The sequence below is a fragment of the Diabrotica undecimpunctata genome, chromosome 1 (genome assembly GCF_040954645.1).
Source record: "Diabrotica undecimpunctata isolate CICGRU chromosome 1, icDiaUnde3, whole genome shotgun sequence".
NCBI lineage: Eukaryota > Metazoa > Arthropoda > Insecta > Coleoptera > Chrysomelidae > Diabrotica > Diabrotica undecimpunctata.
This window is the reverse complement of record NC_092803.1, coordinates 191,824,717-191,843,897: the sequence shown is the minus strand read 5'-3', so window position 1 is coordinate 191,843,897 and position 19,181 is coordinate 191,824,717. Positions and strand designations below refer to the sequence as shown.

General features: G+C 32.4%; 1 protein-coding gene across 1 annotated transcript; it reads left to right on the top strand.

The window, feature by feature from the left end:
• The first annotated feature begins 275 nt into the window (after positions 1 to 275).
• Edem1 (ER degradation-enhancing alpha-mannosidase-like protein 2) lies at positions 276 to 6,574 on the top strand. Its single transcript, XM_072520906.1, has 7 exons — positions 276 to 484; positions 545 to 655; positions 1,220 to 1,405; positions 1,715 to 1,958; positions 3,013 to 3,343; positions 3,579 to 3,835; positions 5,851 to 6,574. The coding sequence occupies exons 1-7, from the start codon at positions 381 to 383 to the stop codon at positions 6,559 to 6,561; spliced, it is 1,944 nt and encodes a 647-aa protein (XP_072377007.1). The 5' UTR covers positions 276 to 380; the 3' UTR covers positions 6,562 to 6,574.
• The last annotated feature ends 12,607 nt before the right edge of the window (positions 6,575 to 19,181 follow it).

Genomic DNA, 19,181 nt, shown 5'->3' with positions numbered 1-19,181 from the left:
TAGCACTTTATTTTTTTAATAACTGACTGTCTTTGGTATTTTTCATATTAATTATCTATATTATTATTACTATTATTTATATTACTGTTTGTTTACAAAATGTCTGTTCGAAAAAAATGGCTGACATTATTTTTCATGAAAAGTCCTACATCTTGGAGTACCACCACAGATAAAATAAACCAATATAAATCACCTGGATTACTCACATCATCAACATAAAAGTTCTGTGGCAAATGGACAGAGAACCATTTGAACTACTAGTAGACAAGTTCATAGAATACAATTGCCACATCAAGACTATTATTTATTTGAACTACTTAACCACAAATAAATATTTATTTTTTAAATTTTAATCCAAATGATTTTCTAATTTACTTAAAATGTTAAGATGTAAAATACATAGTAGTCTCATTTTATTTATAATTATCATTCAACATTCAGTTGCCATAAGGACATATACCAAAGATGATATATTGAAATTACGGTAATAATATTGATTTTTTCAATACATGTTCAAGATTTTAAAATGTCTTTATGATTCCAGAGAAGAAGTAAAAGAAATGTTTTATCATGCTTATGATAGTTACTTGAAATTTGCATATCCATATGATGAGCTGAGACCTATTAGTTGCGATGGAGTAGACACATATGGCAGGTAAATCTTAAACAAAACAAACACTGATTTGTTTATATAAACCTTACCTTTTATCGCCGGTATACATACTATAAAATAATCTTATTAAAAATTATTTATTGTGATTAAAGTTTAATCACATGATATATAACTGAATTAACCAGTGAAAATAGTATACCCACAGAGAGCTTTAATATATTAATTTCCTATTAAACCTTCTACATACATGTGTACATAATATTGAAGACTTTGTTAAATATTTAAGAGGTCTTATACTAGTCTTTAATTTTCCTGATACCTTGAATTAATATATGTATATTAAATTCTGGATCCTGCGACCAACATTCCCATTTTTTTTTCTTTTTTTACATAAAAAGAAACTAGTTATAAACGAAGCAAGACAAAAATGAACATATTAAGAAAACTTATATAGAAAATAAACTTATCATTATATTTGAAATGAGAGTTTCTTTCTTGTCTTTTTTTAACCAATAATCACAATTATCAGTACACTATAAAGGTTAGAACACAAATTTTACAAAGTAATTAGACATTATATATTTATCATTTTAACTTTGATTTAAGCTACTCCTTGACCTTAATAGATGCACTGGATACATTGGCCATCATGGGAAATTACTCAGAATTTCAAAGAGTTGTAGATATACTCTCAGAGAAAAAAAATTTTGATGCAAACATCAATGTTTCTGTTTTTGAAACAAACATTAGAATAATAGGGGGCCTTCTTAGCGCTCATCTGCTTTCTCATAAGTAAGTATAATTTTTTTTAAACGAAGCTTCTATACTGGCGTTGTATTACTTGTTTCTCTATAGTAAAATGCTGAGGAGAAATACTGAAATAGCGTCACAAGAAGAGTCCAGTCCGAAATAGGTTTTAACACGTTGCCTGCCGTAGAGGATTTTGTAATACTTTCCGTTCACGCCATAGTCACTAAGACTGAATGACAGTTACATTAAAATTCTCGGTCAAATAGACCTCACTGGCATGCAGAGCAATTTTTTCTCGGTCACATAGACAGAGACGGCAGGCAACGTGTTAATAAATTTATACATTTATAGGGCAGGAGCTAAATTAGAACCAGGATGGCCTTGTAACGGGCCTTTATTGAGATTAGCTGAAGATGTAGCAAAAAGACTGATAGTGGCTTTCGATACTAAGACTGGTATGCCATATGGTACAGTTAATCTACACAGTGGTGTTCCCAAAGGAGAAACGACTGTAACTTGTACAGCAGGTGTGGGAACATTTATTGTTGAATTTGGTACATTGAGTAGGTTGACAGGAGATCCGTTATATGAAGAGGTAAATATAAACTGTTTTATCAACTTTTGTTTTACTCTGTTTTAATTTCTTAAAACTTCACAACTATGCTGCGTGTCTAATGGTTAGATGTCGCAATAGCTTCAAATTGTTTGGGGCAAAGAAGGCTTTTTATCAATTTGAAGCGCATTGATGTGTCGATTCTCTTTTGCCTATTCTGCATAAAGTACCTGGATTAATCACTACTCTTTTTATCTCACTTGGTGGTAAATCATTCTTTAGGACCCCTTCTTTTAACATATTTAGTTATTGTAGTTTCTGTTCTAATTTTACTTCTAGGGTTACTCTCATTTACATTTCTTTAAAGTTTTTAGAATCCTCTAGAAACTTATGAGAAATTCCTTAGGTAATGTTTGATCACTCTTTCTAGAAGTTTCATCAATTTTACTGGAAACATTTTCGATTTGCTCATGTTCTTTTTAGCAACTTTATCGATTTCAGCCATTTTGGAACTGTAATTGATTTTTTTAGATGTTTCCTTTACCGGTTTTATGTTTTTCATTTATTGGTTCTTCATTTGTTCACTGGAACCTTCATCTCGTTTCCCCAGCTGCTCGTACAACTGCTTTACAGTAAGATGTTTCAGCTGCATCATCGACCAAATATTCGCGAATTTTATAAATTGCCTTTTGTCCTAATTATTCTGTACTGAAAACTGAATAACTCACAATCGTTTATAGTCCCTAATAAACTTCAAATGTCTAATATCTTTACTGTTAAAATTTCTAACTTAACTTATTTTTAATTATTTAAATGAATAATCTGACTAGTGTTCTTTTTGAATACACTATTTATTTACAACTAACTATATATAACTAACGACTAACTATAACAACAAAAAATACCAGATTAGATACTTATAAAACATTTGAGAGAGTTCTACTAATATCCTGGAGCCTGAAATCACTGGCATTGTAGACAGAGAATAGAATAGTGTTGCATATCAATTGATACACAGTATTTTCAGGTTCCTCTATTCAATATTGTCTTTATAGCTCCTCCGTTCTAAATAAATTGACTGTTTCTGTCATTTCAGGTTGCTCTTAACGCTCTTTATTCACTGTTTAACCACAAGTCCCATTTAGGATTATTCGGAAACCATGTCGATACAGACACTGGAAGATGGACAGCACAGGATGCTGGCATAGGATCTGGGGTGGATTCTTACTTCGAATATCTAGTCAAAGGTTCTATCCTACTTCAAAGACCGGAGCTGATGGAAATGTTTTATGAAGCCAAAAAGTCCATAGACAAGTATATGAAGAAGGACGATTGGTATATGTGGGTTTCTATGACAAAAGGTCAAGTTACGTTGCCTGTTTTCCAATCCCTGGAAGCATACTGGCCCGGAGTATTGAGCTTAATTGGTAAGAATCTATCAGTAATAGAATACAAAAATTATTGGTTAATTTCTTGACCTAACAAACAAAACAGAAGTTTATTTGACAAAAATTATTATTTTTTTAATGTTTGAAGCCAAATTTGCATGTTATCAAAGGCTTTGTGATAATCTATGAAGTATAATAATATGAATAATATTAAAGCTTTTTATTAATGAATGTGTATAGTGACCTAAAATAATTGTTCTTGTTTATTTTATAGGTGAAACGTCCAGTGCAATGAAAACTCTTCATAACTACCATCAAGTTTGGCAGCAATACGGTTTCACACCAGAGTTTTATTACATTCCGCAAAACGAAGCCGGCAGTAATAAGGAAAGTTATCCATTGCGACCTGAATTAATTGAATCTATTATGTACTTATATCGAGCAACTGGAGATCCGTTTCTTCTCCAGGCGGGAGAAGATATTTTGAGAAGTATACAGCATAGTGCCAAAACGCCCTGTGGATATGCAACAGTAAGTATAGTTAGTACTTAAATTATATCGAGTCAACGAAAAACATCGTAATTAGAGCATGATGTACAATAAGGGTTGAAAATTACTCTCACTTAAGAATATATAACATAACCTAACTTGTATACAATTTTCTGCTTTCTTGACAACAGAAATATAAAGAAAATAAGATAATATTAAATACTTTATGTTTTCTAATTGTTAGTTAGCAATAAGTATGGCGGACGATTTTCACATTTGGTCCCATTGAAGATAGCTACAATTGACTGTCAATTAAAGTTCATAGAACGAAATGTTGGCGCTTGACTGTGTTGCCATGTTTTTTTAATAAATCGGGAAATAGCATGTGATTTATAATTAATAAAAATCCAATAAAACGCTAACAAACTAACAGTAAAAAAGAAATTCTTTCAAAAAATAATAAGAATAGTATTCAGGTCCTTTCCACAGACATCTAGTGACCATCTGTAACAATCTGGCAACTGGTGGTTTGAGGATTGCCAAATCTATTAGCTTATTATCAAAGACAAATGCCAAAAAAATGTTGTAATAATTAACTTCAATTAATATGAGAAGAAACGAGTATTTATTCGTTCGTGTTGTGTATAAAAAAATTGCATAATTCATACAATAATATAATAAAAATGTATTTTTGAAAGCTTCTCTATTTGTAATTGAAGCCTACAACATATACATTATAAAGACATGACAACACAGTCAAACGTCAAAATTTTGTTTTGTGAATTTAATTCACAGCTCCTTTGTAGCTATCTTCAATGGGACCAAATGTGAAAATCGTCCAGTATGGCTTTAAGAAACTTTGAAGACACTTGGGCACCTCATATTCTTATAAAGCTATTTAATTTAGGGAAATAATTTGTAGGGTACATAAAATTATAATTTTTGGAATTTTAGAATGTGATAAAAGAAATAATAAAGTACATTATTATAATTATCTTACGTAGTAAGATAATTTCTTTAAATTTTTATTATCTATTGGAAATATTTGTTTATCTTATGGCGGAAATTTAGCTGAATTTTTAATATTTATATTTACATATTTTATATTTTGGTTATACACAGTAAATATTATTTTATTTTAGAATGTTGCTATTTAAGTCTAAAATACAACTAACCCTTTTGTGCAACAAACAAAAGAAAACTGTGCAACATTTCTAATGAGTGGTTGCCATCTTCACAGTTTTTTGTAATTATCTTGTTGGAGATGGGATTTCAATGTTACTGCCAGTTACTGCTTATTATTCTGCCATAAAACAGTAATGAAATTGAATTGTTTCTATGATTGTGTGCTGTTGTCCTTAACTAGTAATACACATGTTGTTCTCCATCATTAAGTTGATTTATGGATGAACTACAATCTGTCTTACTTTTTAATTCGGTAAAAGCTCTTAGGACTGTGTGCCCCTTTTACTATTCTTTGCATTTTTTAATAATTTTAACCTTATTTACCGTTGCGCTGTTACCAATTCCATTTTCTGTCAAACGTCTCAATCTTGTGTCAATACTTGTGTTCTGTGGTATCAGTTATTTAGTTTAGTAACCATACTTTCATGTCACCTCGCTTTTTTGGTCCCATTATTTATTACATTGTCAATTATTTTTCACAAATCGTTCTTTTTAGATCGCCGTCTTTCACACTAATTGCTGAGTAAATTTCACTAATATATTCTTAGGTATTTCTTGAATATTCGAATATTTCTTATTTCTTATTATTGGAATACATCTTTCGAACAATGTAAACTGGAAGTTTAAAAAAGTAGAATATACAGAAACATTTTTACATGATTGTTATGTGAGAGACAAAAGATTAATTGACATAGAGGTCCCTCTGCTCGAAATAGATTTGATTATAGTAGATTTCAGTGTTGATGTACCTATATCTATTACATAATGTTACACAATCTGCATCCACAGGATCATCTTTCTCAAATAGATTTTAAGTCATTGTTAATATTTACAATATTAATATACAAAATTAATTAATAAACTTTTTTTAGATCAAAGATGTACTCGATCATAAGAAAGAAGATAGAATGGAATCATTTTTCCTCGCAGAAACCACCAAATACCTGTATCTTCTATTTGACACAGAAAACTTTATTCACAATCAGGGCCAATCTGGAACAATCATCGACACTCCGAATGGAGAATGCGTTATCGATGCAGGCGGATACATTTTCAACACGGAAGCGCATCCGGTTGATCCGGCAGCTTTACATTGTTGTCACAGTTTGTCCAATAGATACGTTATAAACTTTAAGGATTTGGAAACGAATAAGTCTGTTTTTAAAGGAGAAACCGTGAAAGAACGGAAAAATCAATATGTCGAAGAAGGTAAAGCAGAAGAAGAATTTTCCGCGGAATTAATAGATGAGGAGGTCGTAATAACCACTGAGTCGACCACTGGTTATGTCAAATTAGAAGATAATGATAACATAAGCCAAAAAATAACTGGCTCTCCTGATGAGTACCAAGAAAACTCTTCTGTAGTTGTCGATGGAGACAAGATATCCTTTTCAAAAATATTAGATCAAGTTATGCCCAAGGAAAGTAAGAAATTTGATCCCCAAGAGATGCTGGAAAGATTTAGGAAGGAGAATAAATATCCACGAAATTCCTCTTGGGAAAATAATTATAAATTGTTGTCTTGTAAAGGACAACCGTTTTTACAGAGATTGGCTGTGATGGGGGAAATATTTAATAAATAATTTATTTATTTGATATAGTTGTTTTTTATTGTTCCTACAATTTTCTAATACAGTATTCGCTCCGTGCGTGACCATGGTAGGGGTACTTTGAAACGATGCCAGCGTGCGTAGCGGCGAAATATGACACAATTGGACCTACCTTTTTACGCATAAATTTTATCAAAAATGTGTGCAAATACATATTGCGTATTTAATTGTGCTAATAATAGCAAAAATAGTAAGTGTAGTTTTTATAGGTTCCCAAAGATTACATATAAATTAGAGAAAAGAAAAAGATGGATCTGTGCTATTAATATGAAAAAGTTAATATCACATAACTTCATTTTTATGCAATTGAAATCGGAAAAATTTAAATAATTTACCTTAAATGATATTTTATAAGGCTTCAAGCTAACTGCAGAGTGCCTGATGACTTTAGTTTTTATATCATAACTTTTACTATTACTGTTTTTAAATATATACTCTTTCACGTGAAAAACTTGATTTGCCAGTACTAGATTTTTTCCTTTCTTTTTCGTTTGTGGTTGAAAAGATATATTATGATGAATTTTGAGAAACCTAGTTCTTAATACTACATTTATGTTGTACATAAACTGAAAAAATATAATTAAAAAGTTAATTATTAATAATTGTCAATTTCGCATGTATTTAACAATGTCAAACATATGTCATATGTTTAACCTGAAAATTGGTAGGTCCAAAACTGTCAGATGAAGGCGGTAGGTGTCGCGTCAGTCACGCACGGAGCGAATAGCCCAAAATAAACAGTACTGATCTTGTAATTATATTATTGTTTTAGGAACTGACACCTTATTACATGTTCTATTATTATTGACAATTTATTACATGTTCTAAATGTGCTAATCCTCATTCAAGACAGACTTAATACCAGGTGTTTCATGTTTCAGGTTTTTCGTCATGTTATGGAGTAAGGGTTGACTTAGGTCCGCGAAGAAGGCTCTAACGGCATCCTTTAATTTACAGAAGATTTGTGGTAGCCGTTTAAAAACGGCAGTTTTAGCCATAGCCCAAATGTATGCGTCTGGTGGTGTAAGGTCTAGAGAATGTGAAGGATAAAGGAAGTCAGTAAATCATGAAATGAATCTGCTCGGAAAATGTCCCTGAATAAATTGATTCAGCAGTATGACATGTTGCCCCGTCCTGCTGTAAAAATTGGTCTCGAAATACCAAATTACGATCACGTAGTTCAGGAATGAAACATGTTAAAATTTGTATGTACATGTATTAATTAAGTGTGACTTACCTACCATTTTGTTCGATAAAGTACGGACCAATGATTTCGTGTTCCGAAATTGCACACCAGACACTTACTTTTGCACTACGTAAAGTAACTTCTCGAACTTCATCTGATCTGGTAAAGCCCTGACATCGATTTATGCGACGATTTATATGGCCCGACAAATCAAAATGTGCAATATTCCACTCTACTGCGATAATCCTGAGGATGTAATTGTTAATGTACCTGATCACATACGAAAATGCACCAAGCTCCTTTAGGATTCTTTGCAATGAAGTTCTTCTTAAGCCAATATGGATTTTCCAAGATTCTCTCAAAAACACGTTCATGGTTATTGTTGTTGTTAACTATTATGGGACGCCCCGAGTTTTCTTTTCGTTTGCACAATACATTATCCGTATTTCTGAACTTTTTAAAAACCTTTAAAATTACAGCATTACTTGGAGAACGTTTATTAAACCGTTGTGTGAATTAATCACACACGTATTGCAGACTTACACCATTCCGTATGAGCGAAAATAATGCTCCACCAGAAACATTTTCTCCTCTGTACTTAACAGCCTTTTTAACAATTATTAGACTTTACTAACTAATTGTTTAAGGATTACTTGATAGGTCTATACTAGTTAATTTGGGTATGATAGCGCTCATAAAGAGACACCTGTGTTTCAGTTTCAGTACTGTTTATTTCGGGCTATACTGTATGATACTGACAATATCGACAATCGTCTGCATTATACAATGTTCCTTTTGATCAATTTTACCGTTTGTTTATTAAGAATACTTTCAAGTTAACAACGGACTGGCACAAGGATGTTACCTATCCCCTATCCTATTCAAAAATTATATAAACTGGGCACTGAAATAATGTTCAAGAAAAGAAAGTTCAAATTCTCTAATACATTGATGGTATCTACAATGTTGTCCGGCACTAGACGATTCCTTTTGAATAATTACATTGTTAATTTATTAGGAATACTTTAAAGTTAACAACCCCCTAAGAGAATGATTTTGGCTATCCCCTCCCCTCTTCAAAATTCATGTAAACTCAAAAATGAAATAATTTGCTAGAGGAATAAAAAAAATGGTCTACTTCAGGGGATCGTATCGACATCCGTCCTTTATAACATCTATACAAACGACTTACCATTGACTGTCCATGAAAAATGTATTGAAAAAATGGAAAATAAATTGTCGGCTACACTAAAAGAGCTAACATATTACTAAATGGTGTCTCATAATGGATTTAAGGTTTTAAAGAAATAAAACAAATATTCAAATAATTGTAGAACAAATTTAATACATTTGTGGGATACGTTAAAAATGCGGATTTATTGTTGAAACAAAACATCGTTTAAATGCTGGCCGTCTCCTTCGTAGCAGGCTGTTAGTCTAGAGCGCAAGCTGCGGAAAACTCTCTGGCAGATCTGAATGGGTATGTCACGTATAGCATTGGTAATGCGGTCTTTCATTTTGCTGGATTGTTTCTAGTAGGGGAGAGGCTGGTACAGTGGCCACCTTTTGAGTAAATTCAAGATAACTTTAATATAAATCATAATAATGAGTATCAACTCAAACAACGTCAAAGCACTTGGTAAATTAAAAATGTACTCTGTAATAAAAAAAAAATACAGGTTATGCAGCAGTAACTAATTTTGTTTTTTTTTTTTCAAAAAATGTGGCCACAAAGGTAAGATACAGTGGTCATTACTTGCAATTCTTATATTTTTATTTATAATATTCATAAAAAAAGAGAAGTAATATTAATCTTTAACAAATATTATAAGATGATAAATCCGCTTTAAAAGTAAATAAATTTGCTGTTCGTTGTGTTGCTAAAGCACTTTTTGGTTGGGTTAAAATGAGTTCAACATCTTCTTTTGTAATTGTGGCAGAATCTGTAACTGTAGGAAATGAAAACTATTTCGTGACGCCTTAGTGGATAAGCGTCGCTCAAAATCTCTGCTTTGTCATCATATAGAAAATATATAGAAAAAAATAAAACCGCCTTGGCCATATGACACGAATGAACAATGGTAGGTTACCGCATAAAACTTAGAAATGAGTCACAAAAAAAACGAAAGAAACAAAAACAAAAACAAAAGTTTTAAGCGACAGAAGTCAATATAATCATACACATTGAAGAAGAGATATTGATAGAAACTTCAACAAAAAGCATTGTGTTGTAGTATATATATATATATATATATATATATATATATATATATATATATATATAAATATATATATATATATATATATAAATATATATATATATATATATATATATATATATATAAATATATATATATATATATATATATATATATATATATATAATATATATATATATATATATATATATATATATATATATATATAATATATATATATATATATATATATATATATATATATATATATACATATATATATAGGTATATATATAATAAATATACAATAGGTACATCAAAATAATCTAGGGGACAAAAACAAAATACGAGATTACAGAAGGATTTTAAATATTTTATTTCCAATATTTTTAATAAAAAGTTATAAACAAGTGTCCCGAATATAAAATAAATATTTTTTCTTATAATTATCGCAAGAAAATTAAAAGAGAACTCAATAAGTCAAAAAATGGTAACAAAAAAAAATTAAAAACTTATTTTGTTGGTCCTCAACTCCCAACAAAGTAGTCTTTAGATTAAATTAGTGCAGCAACCTCCACGGTTGTTGATTACTGTCCTACATCTGTAAGGCAAACTCATGAGCAGATGGTCTATGACTTGCTGCGGTATTCTGTTCTACTGCATTGAAAGACCCTCAAACAGTTGCTGTCTTAAATTGAACGCAATATTTTGTTGTAAAATGTGTTTGCCTAATATATCCCATACATGTTCAATTGGGTTTAAATCTGGCGATTGTGCAGGTCATGGCAAAACCTCAATTTCATTATCTTCGAGGAATGTTCGTGTTGTATATGTACGTGTAATGTAATGAAAATGGTGTTAAATGTATTTTATGTTCCTTTTTTTCACTAATTAAAAACATGTGTGTGATAACCTACATAACGTAACTCCGTAAGTAATGAAGTGAGTAACGTCCCATGACATCACTTAGCGTCCAAGTGTCATGTCATAGAACTACTAAAATGTCAAGTATATGACAGTTTGTACGACACTGTCAGGCTGTCAGTATGCGGACGAGCATTGTCGTGAATTACACTCTCGAAGAAGCTGAAGCTGTTTTCACTTGAAGTTCCTTTTTGTCTGGGGGATCATCCTATTCTGGGTTTAGTTTTACAGTTTCTGGCGTGACTTCGCTATTTCCCCTATTTTTTTCCATTCATCTCTCTCTTTGATTGTCCTTTCTATATTTCTAATTTCCATATTCTTTAAGCCTTCTTTCACTTGTTGTCTCCATTCAGTTTAGGTCTTCAAAAATTAACTAAATGGCCTCCAAATAAAATGTCCGATTTATATAAAATGTCGTTATCTAGAAGGGTCTGGCAATGAGTCGATGACCTTCCCCATTAGAACGGGATCCCATCGAATAGACGAGCACGAAGGACTGGTCTTTCGGCGAATTTACTAGTAAAAGTCGGTCGACGGCTGAAACTGGTTTTTCAACAGATCGCCGAAATAATTAGAACAGAAAAGATATTAGCAATATGTTTACACTTTTGAGTCATATGACACGTCATTATTTATCGTAACAGTATACATTGTTAGTCCCTCTCTAATTACACCAGTCATTACATTATATGTTATATTCAGTAAATTAATTGCTCAGTAGTTTTTGCATATTTTATGGTCTCCTTGTTTTGGAATTGTCACTATAATTCCCTTCTTCCATTCTTCGGGTATTCCTATACTTTTGACTGTACATATTTGAATTGGTCTAAACTTACGTACATTTGCACTTTTCTGCAAACAAAACAAAATAATAAAACATTATTTGCAAGCATCAAAATTATTTGCGGCATTGTAGTTATTAAGAAATTTTAAAACGTTTTGTAGTAATTATCTTATTCACAGTATTATGCTTTATATAATGTATTACTTGGAACATACAGTGCATGTATATATAACATATTTATTGTTGACCTAGTAATTACAAAAACATATTAATATCAACGTGTTCATGTGTATGTTATTTAGCATTGACCTAAATTCATTCAAATAATTAAATAGAGACGAAACTTTATTGATGATTAACTATTTCTCTATTGTTTTTAAATATTACGTAGACACGACAATTTAATGTGTAAAGAGAAAGTAAAATGATAGAACTAACGAAAATTGCTAACATTGTCGAAAAATAGACAAGAATTATAGTCCTGGTAAATAAATATTTCTCAGGACATCTCAATCCAATAATCAGGATGATATTGTGATTTGATTTGAAATTTAAATATCTGTTGGTGTGTGTTGGTTTTCTATACACCTGAGTTTCATATCCATTATCGATCTTAGAGATTAAAACATCCAGAATGTAGTAGGACCTGGTTACCCATATTGAAAGAGGAAGTTATTAAAAGGAAAATACCAGTATTGGTAAGTCAGTAACATATAGAGGATACATCATTTATGTTTTTTAAATAACAAACATATAAAATCGGAATTTGGTGTTTATTGAAGGTAAACTAAATGCACGATCAAATACTTACCATGTCGGGATAGTATTATGAGGTTTTTTCCTGGTTTTTCCCTCATAATTTACTATGGAATCACTAACAGAAGAATTTTACTGTCATCATGGCATGTATTTGTCTTTTTAAAGACGAATTACATGTTATGATCTTTTCTGACGGATATTCTCAAGTTAAAGTTGATTTCATGTAATCGAATGAACTATCTTATAAGTAAAGTCGTCCCAGGAACGCAACCCAACAATATTGGCAATATCATTTTAAAGTCCTCTACTTTAAAATGTATAATGTATGTCTGAATTGTCAATATAGATGAGTCAGATAAAATTAAATTAGAAGAATTTTTCACTAAGTAACAAAAAAACAAAATTTGTTTAATTTACTAATGTTTGTATTTTGAGAACGATTTCCGAAGTGGAAATTGAAACGTCAATAAACGTACTTTAACCTTTAATTGTGGCTTATTCCCATTTAAATAGTAATTACTTTAAAATGCCACAAGAAAATAACTTCAGAACAATAGAAACATGGAGGTATTATTTTTGTCCCTTAGATGTATTTCATGGTTGAAACAGGAAAGCTGTGACAAGTAAAACATATCTGTGTGAACCAACGTTGGCAAAAATATGACCTGTTCCTGATCCATGGATAAGCAGCAAACCTTGCTGCTTATTGTGAATCTATTGTATCTTGCTTGAGTAGTTCTCTTGCCTTTTCGGCTTTCCCTTGATGAAGTCCCCATGATGAAGACATTCGAGTCGTCGAAAAGACAAATTTGGAAATTCACGTTTAAAAACAGATCTTTAGAATTTATAAGTTACTTCAATATCTGTATATCGCTCTTGATAAGCTCTGAACAGTCTATGCCTAAGTCCGGACTTAGGTATTTTTTATTGGACTTGCCTTCGTATAATGACCAACATCGCGGGGTATTGAATTAATGGGCTCTTTTACAGCACAGCGATCGTCCAGCTTTCCAGCTTTTTTTCAGAAGAATTTCCAGCTTTTTCCTTATTACAGCAAAAGTATTCATAAATGTATTCTTACACACATGATTGGGTAGGCTGTAGCTTACTGTTGTTTGACGTCTACTATCTTCCTACTACTATCTTCCGGAACCTAATGCTAAATAAGCTACCATGTCGGCGCCTCCTATCCTCGCAGAAGCTATTTAAGACCTATCAGATAATTACATTGAGTTTTGGTGTTCTCTCGGTAAAACTTTTCAAACAAGGATTTTCGATAGGACTTCCAGCGATAACTGATAATTGTAAAATTAAATTTGCATTTTCAAATCACCTAAAATTAAAAAAATACTTAGAAAAAAAGATTAAAAAAAATATAAAGTAAGACAGAGTGCAACATGATAGGTTATGTCACAAACCTAATATTTTGGCAACAGTTTTGCTGCTATATCTTTACGTTTTCTAGTTTTATATGCTTTGCCAGCCTCCCTAAATTTTGTTTGTTCCTTACCAAAGCTGACAGTGCCATTACCTTTTCGGGATTTCACTTCCCTCATTGCAACAAACGGTACCCTTTAATCACAAAAAAAAAATAAAAATAAATTTGACAGTCTGGCACGTAACCGCTTTGTAAAGCAACAGGCAAGGCACATACCGCTGGCGCCATCTTACAGCTCTTATAAAAAGTTTAGTATTAGGAATGGCATCTAGCCCCTTTGTTAGGACTTAGATCATGGCATATACAACCTTTCTATGGCAATAACTCAAAATCAAAAGTTTTGGCACTTAGCACCTTTGAAACTTCCACTCTTCAATTTGGCGTTTTGGCTTCCCATTAAAAGCTTTACTTTTAAAATGAGACTTATTTTAAGCTTTATCTTTAAAATGAGACTAATTACGTTTCTTAATTATTATAAACAAATTAGTTGCGACGCAAAGTCAAACATGAAGCTTATCAACATGCGCTGAAGTTAATATTTCTATAATATAAAATGTTATAAAAATAATATAAAATTGCTTATTTATTGTCTACCACTTTAAAAGTCTCAACGATAATCAAATCTCGATCCAACCTTCGACAAATCACAGAAAATACAATAAATTTTAATAGAATGACAAAAAATAACACGACCGCATGCAGTCCCAACACTTAATATATTTGTATCCCAGCGAGCAAATAGGGATGGAATTTTCAATGTAGAAGTAGATGTTACATAGACAGCGTGAATGTATTTTGCACGTAGCCTGGTAATATATGGTTAATCTTTTAATAATAATTTGCCGTTTTTTGAAAATATTGTAGTTAAACAATTTAAACAACTGAAATTATTATTTGGAATTTTATTTTTAAGGTTTTTTTACTTCTATACTTGAAATCTCCATTAAAGAGATTGGCGAACAAAAATTGCTGCTCTAAATAGTTCGGTTAATGGGAAATCATACTATTTCCTCAAGTTAAGCAGACATTCCATTGTGACGCTTTGCTCTTTTACACACAAAGTGTGATCATTCGTGAACATGAATCAGTAAAACACAAGTTTAATCTAAATAAAAATATATTCAAAAAAATTACAAAATAAAATGAACTATGTAATATGTACAATAAAATAAAATACCAATCTTAGTGAATGAATTGACAACGCTACGATGATCCATGTTGATATCTACGAAAAATAAATATTGGCGATGCCAGGAAAGTTGAAATAAAAGGACAATGTATTGGCCAGTCCCCGAGCATAGGGGAAAAGACTAATCAATCCTTGTTCGTATCGGACAAGTAACGGAAAGCGACTAATCAATACTTGCTCGCTGACGGGTAGGTCAATTTGATGTTAGATCAATACTTCAAGTCTCTGGTCGGAAGCTCTTACTAGGTCAGTACACCAGCTTGAACTCCCGGAGCGGTTGGCCTTTGGTCAATACCCAAGGGCTCGGTGGAGTTCTCACCAGATCAGTACTCTGGTAGAACTCGGTTCTCGGATAATAAAAAAAAAATTGGTTGAACTGCTTCCTCTCCAATCTAGAATTTTTCTGTCCTAGACTTTTTGGCTTCTTCTTCTATAGGTACTTGTTTTCGGCATCGTACCTACTTTCCTGATTGGCTGTCTTCGGCAACCACCCGGCTAGACCCTGATCATATGTTCAATCAGTCTATGTGTTGATCTAAACTTCCTCTGGATCAGGTTCTTGGCGAGGATGTCTCTGGTCTTATGGAGTCTTCTTGTGGCTTGGTGGAAGAAGTATCTTGTCTTTTCTCAGCCACCTTCCTCATTGGTGTGTGTACTGGAGACTTTCTTTGATGGTTGCATTTGTTATCCGTTCTTCCCATGTTGATCCATCGATGATCCTGTAGCATGACGTCTCTGTAGCTTCAAGTTTCTTCCAGTTGGTTTCCGATATAGAGCTCCAAACTGGGACAGCGTATAACATAACCAATCTAACGTAGGTCTTACATAACTGATTTTCTTGGCCTTCTTTAGTTGACTGGACCTAAAAATATATGGAAGTATTAGTTTTTTTAGCAGCGTTTGCCTTGATTTGTTAAGTATTCTTCGTGAAGTTGAATTTCCTGTCGAGATGGACTCCTAGGACTATGAATCTTCTGACTGGATCCTGTTTCCTCCCATTATTATTTCTACTACACGTGGACTTGTCTCCTGGGTGAACATAATAAATTTGCATCTTTTAGGCGTTGATTTTGATCATCCATTTTTCCATATTCTTCTATCATACTTTCCTGTTGTATATATTGCCGTGTCGTCTGCGTAGGGGGCTGTACTTGTTCTTGGATCTGTTGGTAGGTCTGAAACAAAAATGTTATATACAATGGGCGAGAGTATACTACCCTGATGCGTTCTTTCTTGGATTTCTTGAATTCCAGACGTCTTTTGGTCGGTTGAAACTTGAAAGGTTCTATTAGTCAGATATGTGTCGCATATATTAACTAAATAATGAGGTAATCTAGCTCTGTTCATTTTGTAGTTTAGGGCCTTTTTCCAGACCGTGTCATATGGCTTCCCGATATCTAGGATGGCCATTGCTGTCTTCTGTTTCCTGTTGAATCTGATCTTCGTGTCGCTGATGACTCTTGCTAGTTGGAGTTCGCAGTTTCTTCCTCTTCTGAATCTGAACTGATCCTTCTAAATGATTCTTCTTCTTTCTGTGTGCTTCATCAGCCTTGTGTAGATGATTTTCTCCAGTATTCTTCATTAATGTTTCTAGTAGTGAGATTGGTCTGTAGCTTTTCGGTCTTCTTCCGTCCTTCCTTGGTTTTAGTAGAGAGCTGATCTTGGCATGCTTCCAGTTGATCGGAAAATGTGCTTTTTTCAGGCAGTATTTTCTTTTAATCTTTTAATGATTTTGGCTACTTCTGTTGGGTTCTCGATGGTTCTTGCATCCGTCATGTTTTGGTTTTGCCTGTGTGTTTCTGCCATTAATCGGTCTCTGTTAATATCTATGCTGTTTTATACCTTTTCAGGTGTTCCATCTCCAGCACGCATCGAATGGTAATGCTGGGTGTCGATGGTAGTGTGTACGTACAGAGAGCTGGTACGCTGGAGATGTCATCGTTACAAGATTATTCTCCTTCCTATGCTTCTTTTGTCCTAGATCTTCACTTTATACTCAATTAAAGCACGTAGTATCCCTCTGCATGCCTAAAAATTCCCAGATATTTCAGCTCTCTTGTTTTGTTGGTTCCATTATTTCCACTTCTTTGTTAATTCTTCTCATACGTTTTTTGTTACTTTGTCCATGGTATCTTCAGAAGTCTCCTATATATCCATAATTTGATCGCTTCCTGTTTATTAGTAGTCGTCGTGTCGTCGCTATCCTAACTCTTAAGTCCAGTTGCAGGTCTGTTGTACAAAGTACCTTTTTGGAAAGATGATTTGTGTGTTTTGTTATTGTGCTACAATAGTTGTAATTTTCTACTTGTTCTAAGGTCTTACTGTTAATTATCAGGCTTTCATAATTATCTTGGGTTTTGTTACTATTGTTCCAGCTCTGCCTCTCCTGACTTTTGCATTCAAGTCGCCGAAAACTTAAGTGATTTCTTTGTTGTTAGTTATTTTTAAACTATCTTTAATATCTTAGAATATTTCTATTTGATCTTCGTTTGCATTTGTTGTTGGTGAGAACACGTGAACGAACTTTAATCTTTTTTTTCGATATTTTTATTTGTAGAAGCATCAACTGTTCTTAAATTGGGACAAAAGCCTCGCTTTTTTATATATTGACTTCAGAATCGACTATAAATGCTACTCCACTTCTATGGTGTATTATCTATGTACATTAGACTATCTTACATTACTCTGGATAGTCTAATGTACAAGTCTAGCTTTATTTTTAATATGTTTATATGTTTAGTCTACTCATTTCGTCAAGAATGTTAGGTACGTTACTAAGTTGTCATACGTTCGACGTACCTATTTTCATGTTAAACAATTTTATTTTGTCTTTTTTTTTTAATTGTTTTACAGGCATTTCACCGGTTAACGACCTGAAAATCCTTGTTTACTCCTCCCTTGCTCGCTTTTGAGCTCTGATTCCCACTATCAGTATAACTGTTACCTTTAATACTCATTGCCATGACGATTATACTAAAAATATCGTTGGATTTTTAATGCAGTGGTTTCTTCTTGTCTTCTGCATCTTTATGACAATGATATGACAATGATATGACAATGAAAAGATATGATACCAAACTAAATACTAGAAGAGAGGACTAAAACAACAGAAGATGTCATAGAAAAGATTGCAGAAGTCAAATTGAGATGGGCTCGCTTTATATCACGTTGAAATGATAATAAGTATTGGAGACCTAGAGAAAACAAGAGATACGGAGGTAGACCACTAACAAGATGGATGGACAACTTACGAGAAACAGCAGAAACTTGGATGCAGAAAGCACAGGGTAGAGAACACTGGAAGTGGATGGAGAAGACCTATATCCAACAGGGTATATAAAGAGTTGAGAGATGATGATGATGATAATGGTGTGTATAAATTAAAGCAGTATGATTTTATCAGAGTATGTTTCATTTCTATGTTGTGGATCATTGTTACTAATACCATTTCCAGGCCATCTTGTCTTACTAATATCAAGTATACCCACTGAGTTATTCATTGCTTTAATATCTTCATATAGGGATCGTTAATTCAATGTTTAAATGTGTAGTTTCGTCATGTCAAACCAAGGTTTCTTAGAACAATCTGATTTAACATTTTTCCGTGACTGAGGGTCTTATTTCTTGAATTTCTTATCATGATGGACATAAAGAAAATGAACTATGAATATGAGACCGCAATCTATTATTATTTGAATGCACTCTTTAACAAGTATTCTTGAATAACTTTAATGCAGTAATGGCATAGCTGCAGTCCCTATGTCATGTCCTCAGTCGATCCGCAGTCGACTATTTGGACAAACCTTATTTAGACCTATTCTACGTTTCAGTCGCTACTAATTTCAGAACTTTTTTTTATCGTTTATCTACATTCCTAGACATTGAAATCGATATATTATTTCTATTTCTTGGCTGTTAATTGTATTACTTATAAAGTAGTAATTTAATTGATTTTATGAAGTCACCTTCTTAAGTAAAATTTAAATATATTTATTTCTTATCCTTAAAATACCCGCCGCTGATTTTCCTTACACATCCAGATCGAACCCTCATTTATCAAAATTTCATGAAATCATATATATACTCAAGAAGCGTTCCATTCTCCAGTTATTCCA

Bases quoted from the DNA above. Each gene is read 5' to 3' on its own strand.
- Edem1 (XM_072520906.1), top strand. From the start codon at position 381: ATGTTAAGATGTAAAATACATAGTAGTCTCATTTTATTTATAATTATC. The intron at 485-544 runs GTAATAATATTG...TTATGATTCCAG, and splicing joins GATGATATATTGAAATTACG to AGAAGAAGTAAAAGAAATGT. The intron at 3,344-3,578 runs GTAAGAATCTAT...TTTATTTTATAG, and splicing joins CGGAGTATTGAGCTTAATTG to GTGAAACGTCCAGTGCAATG.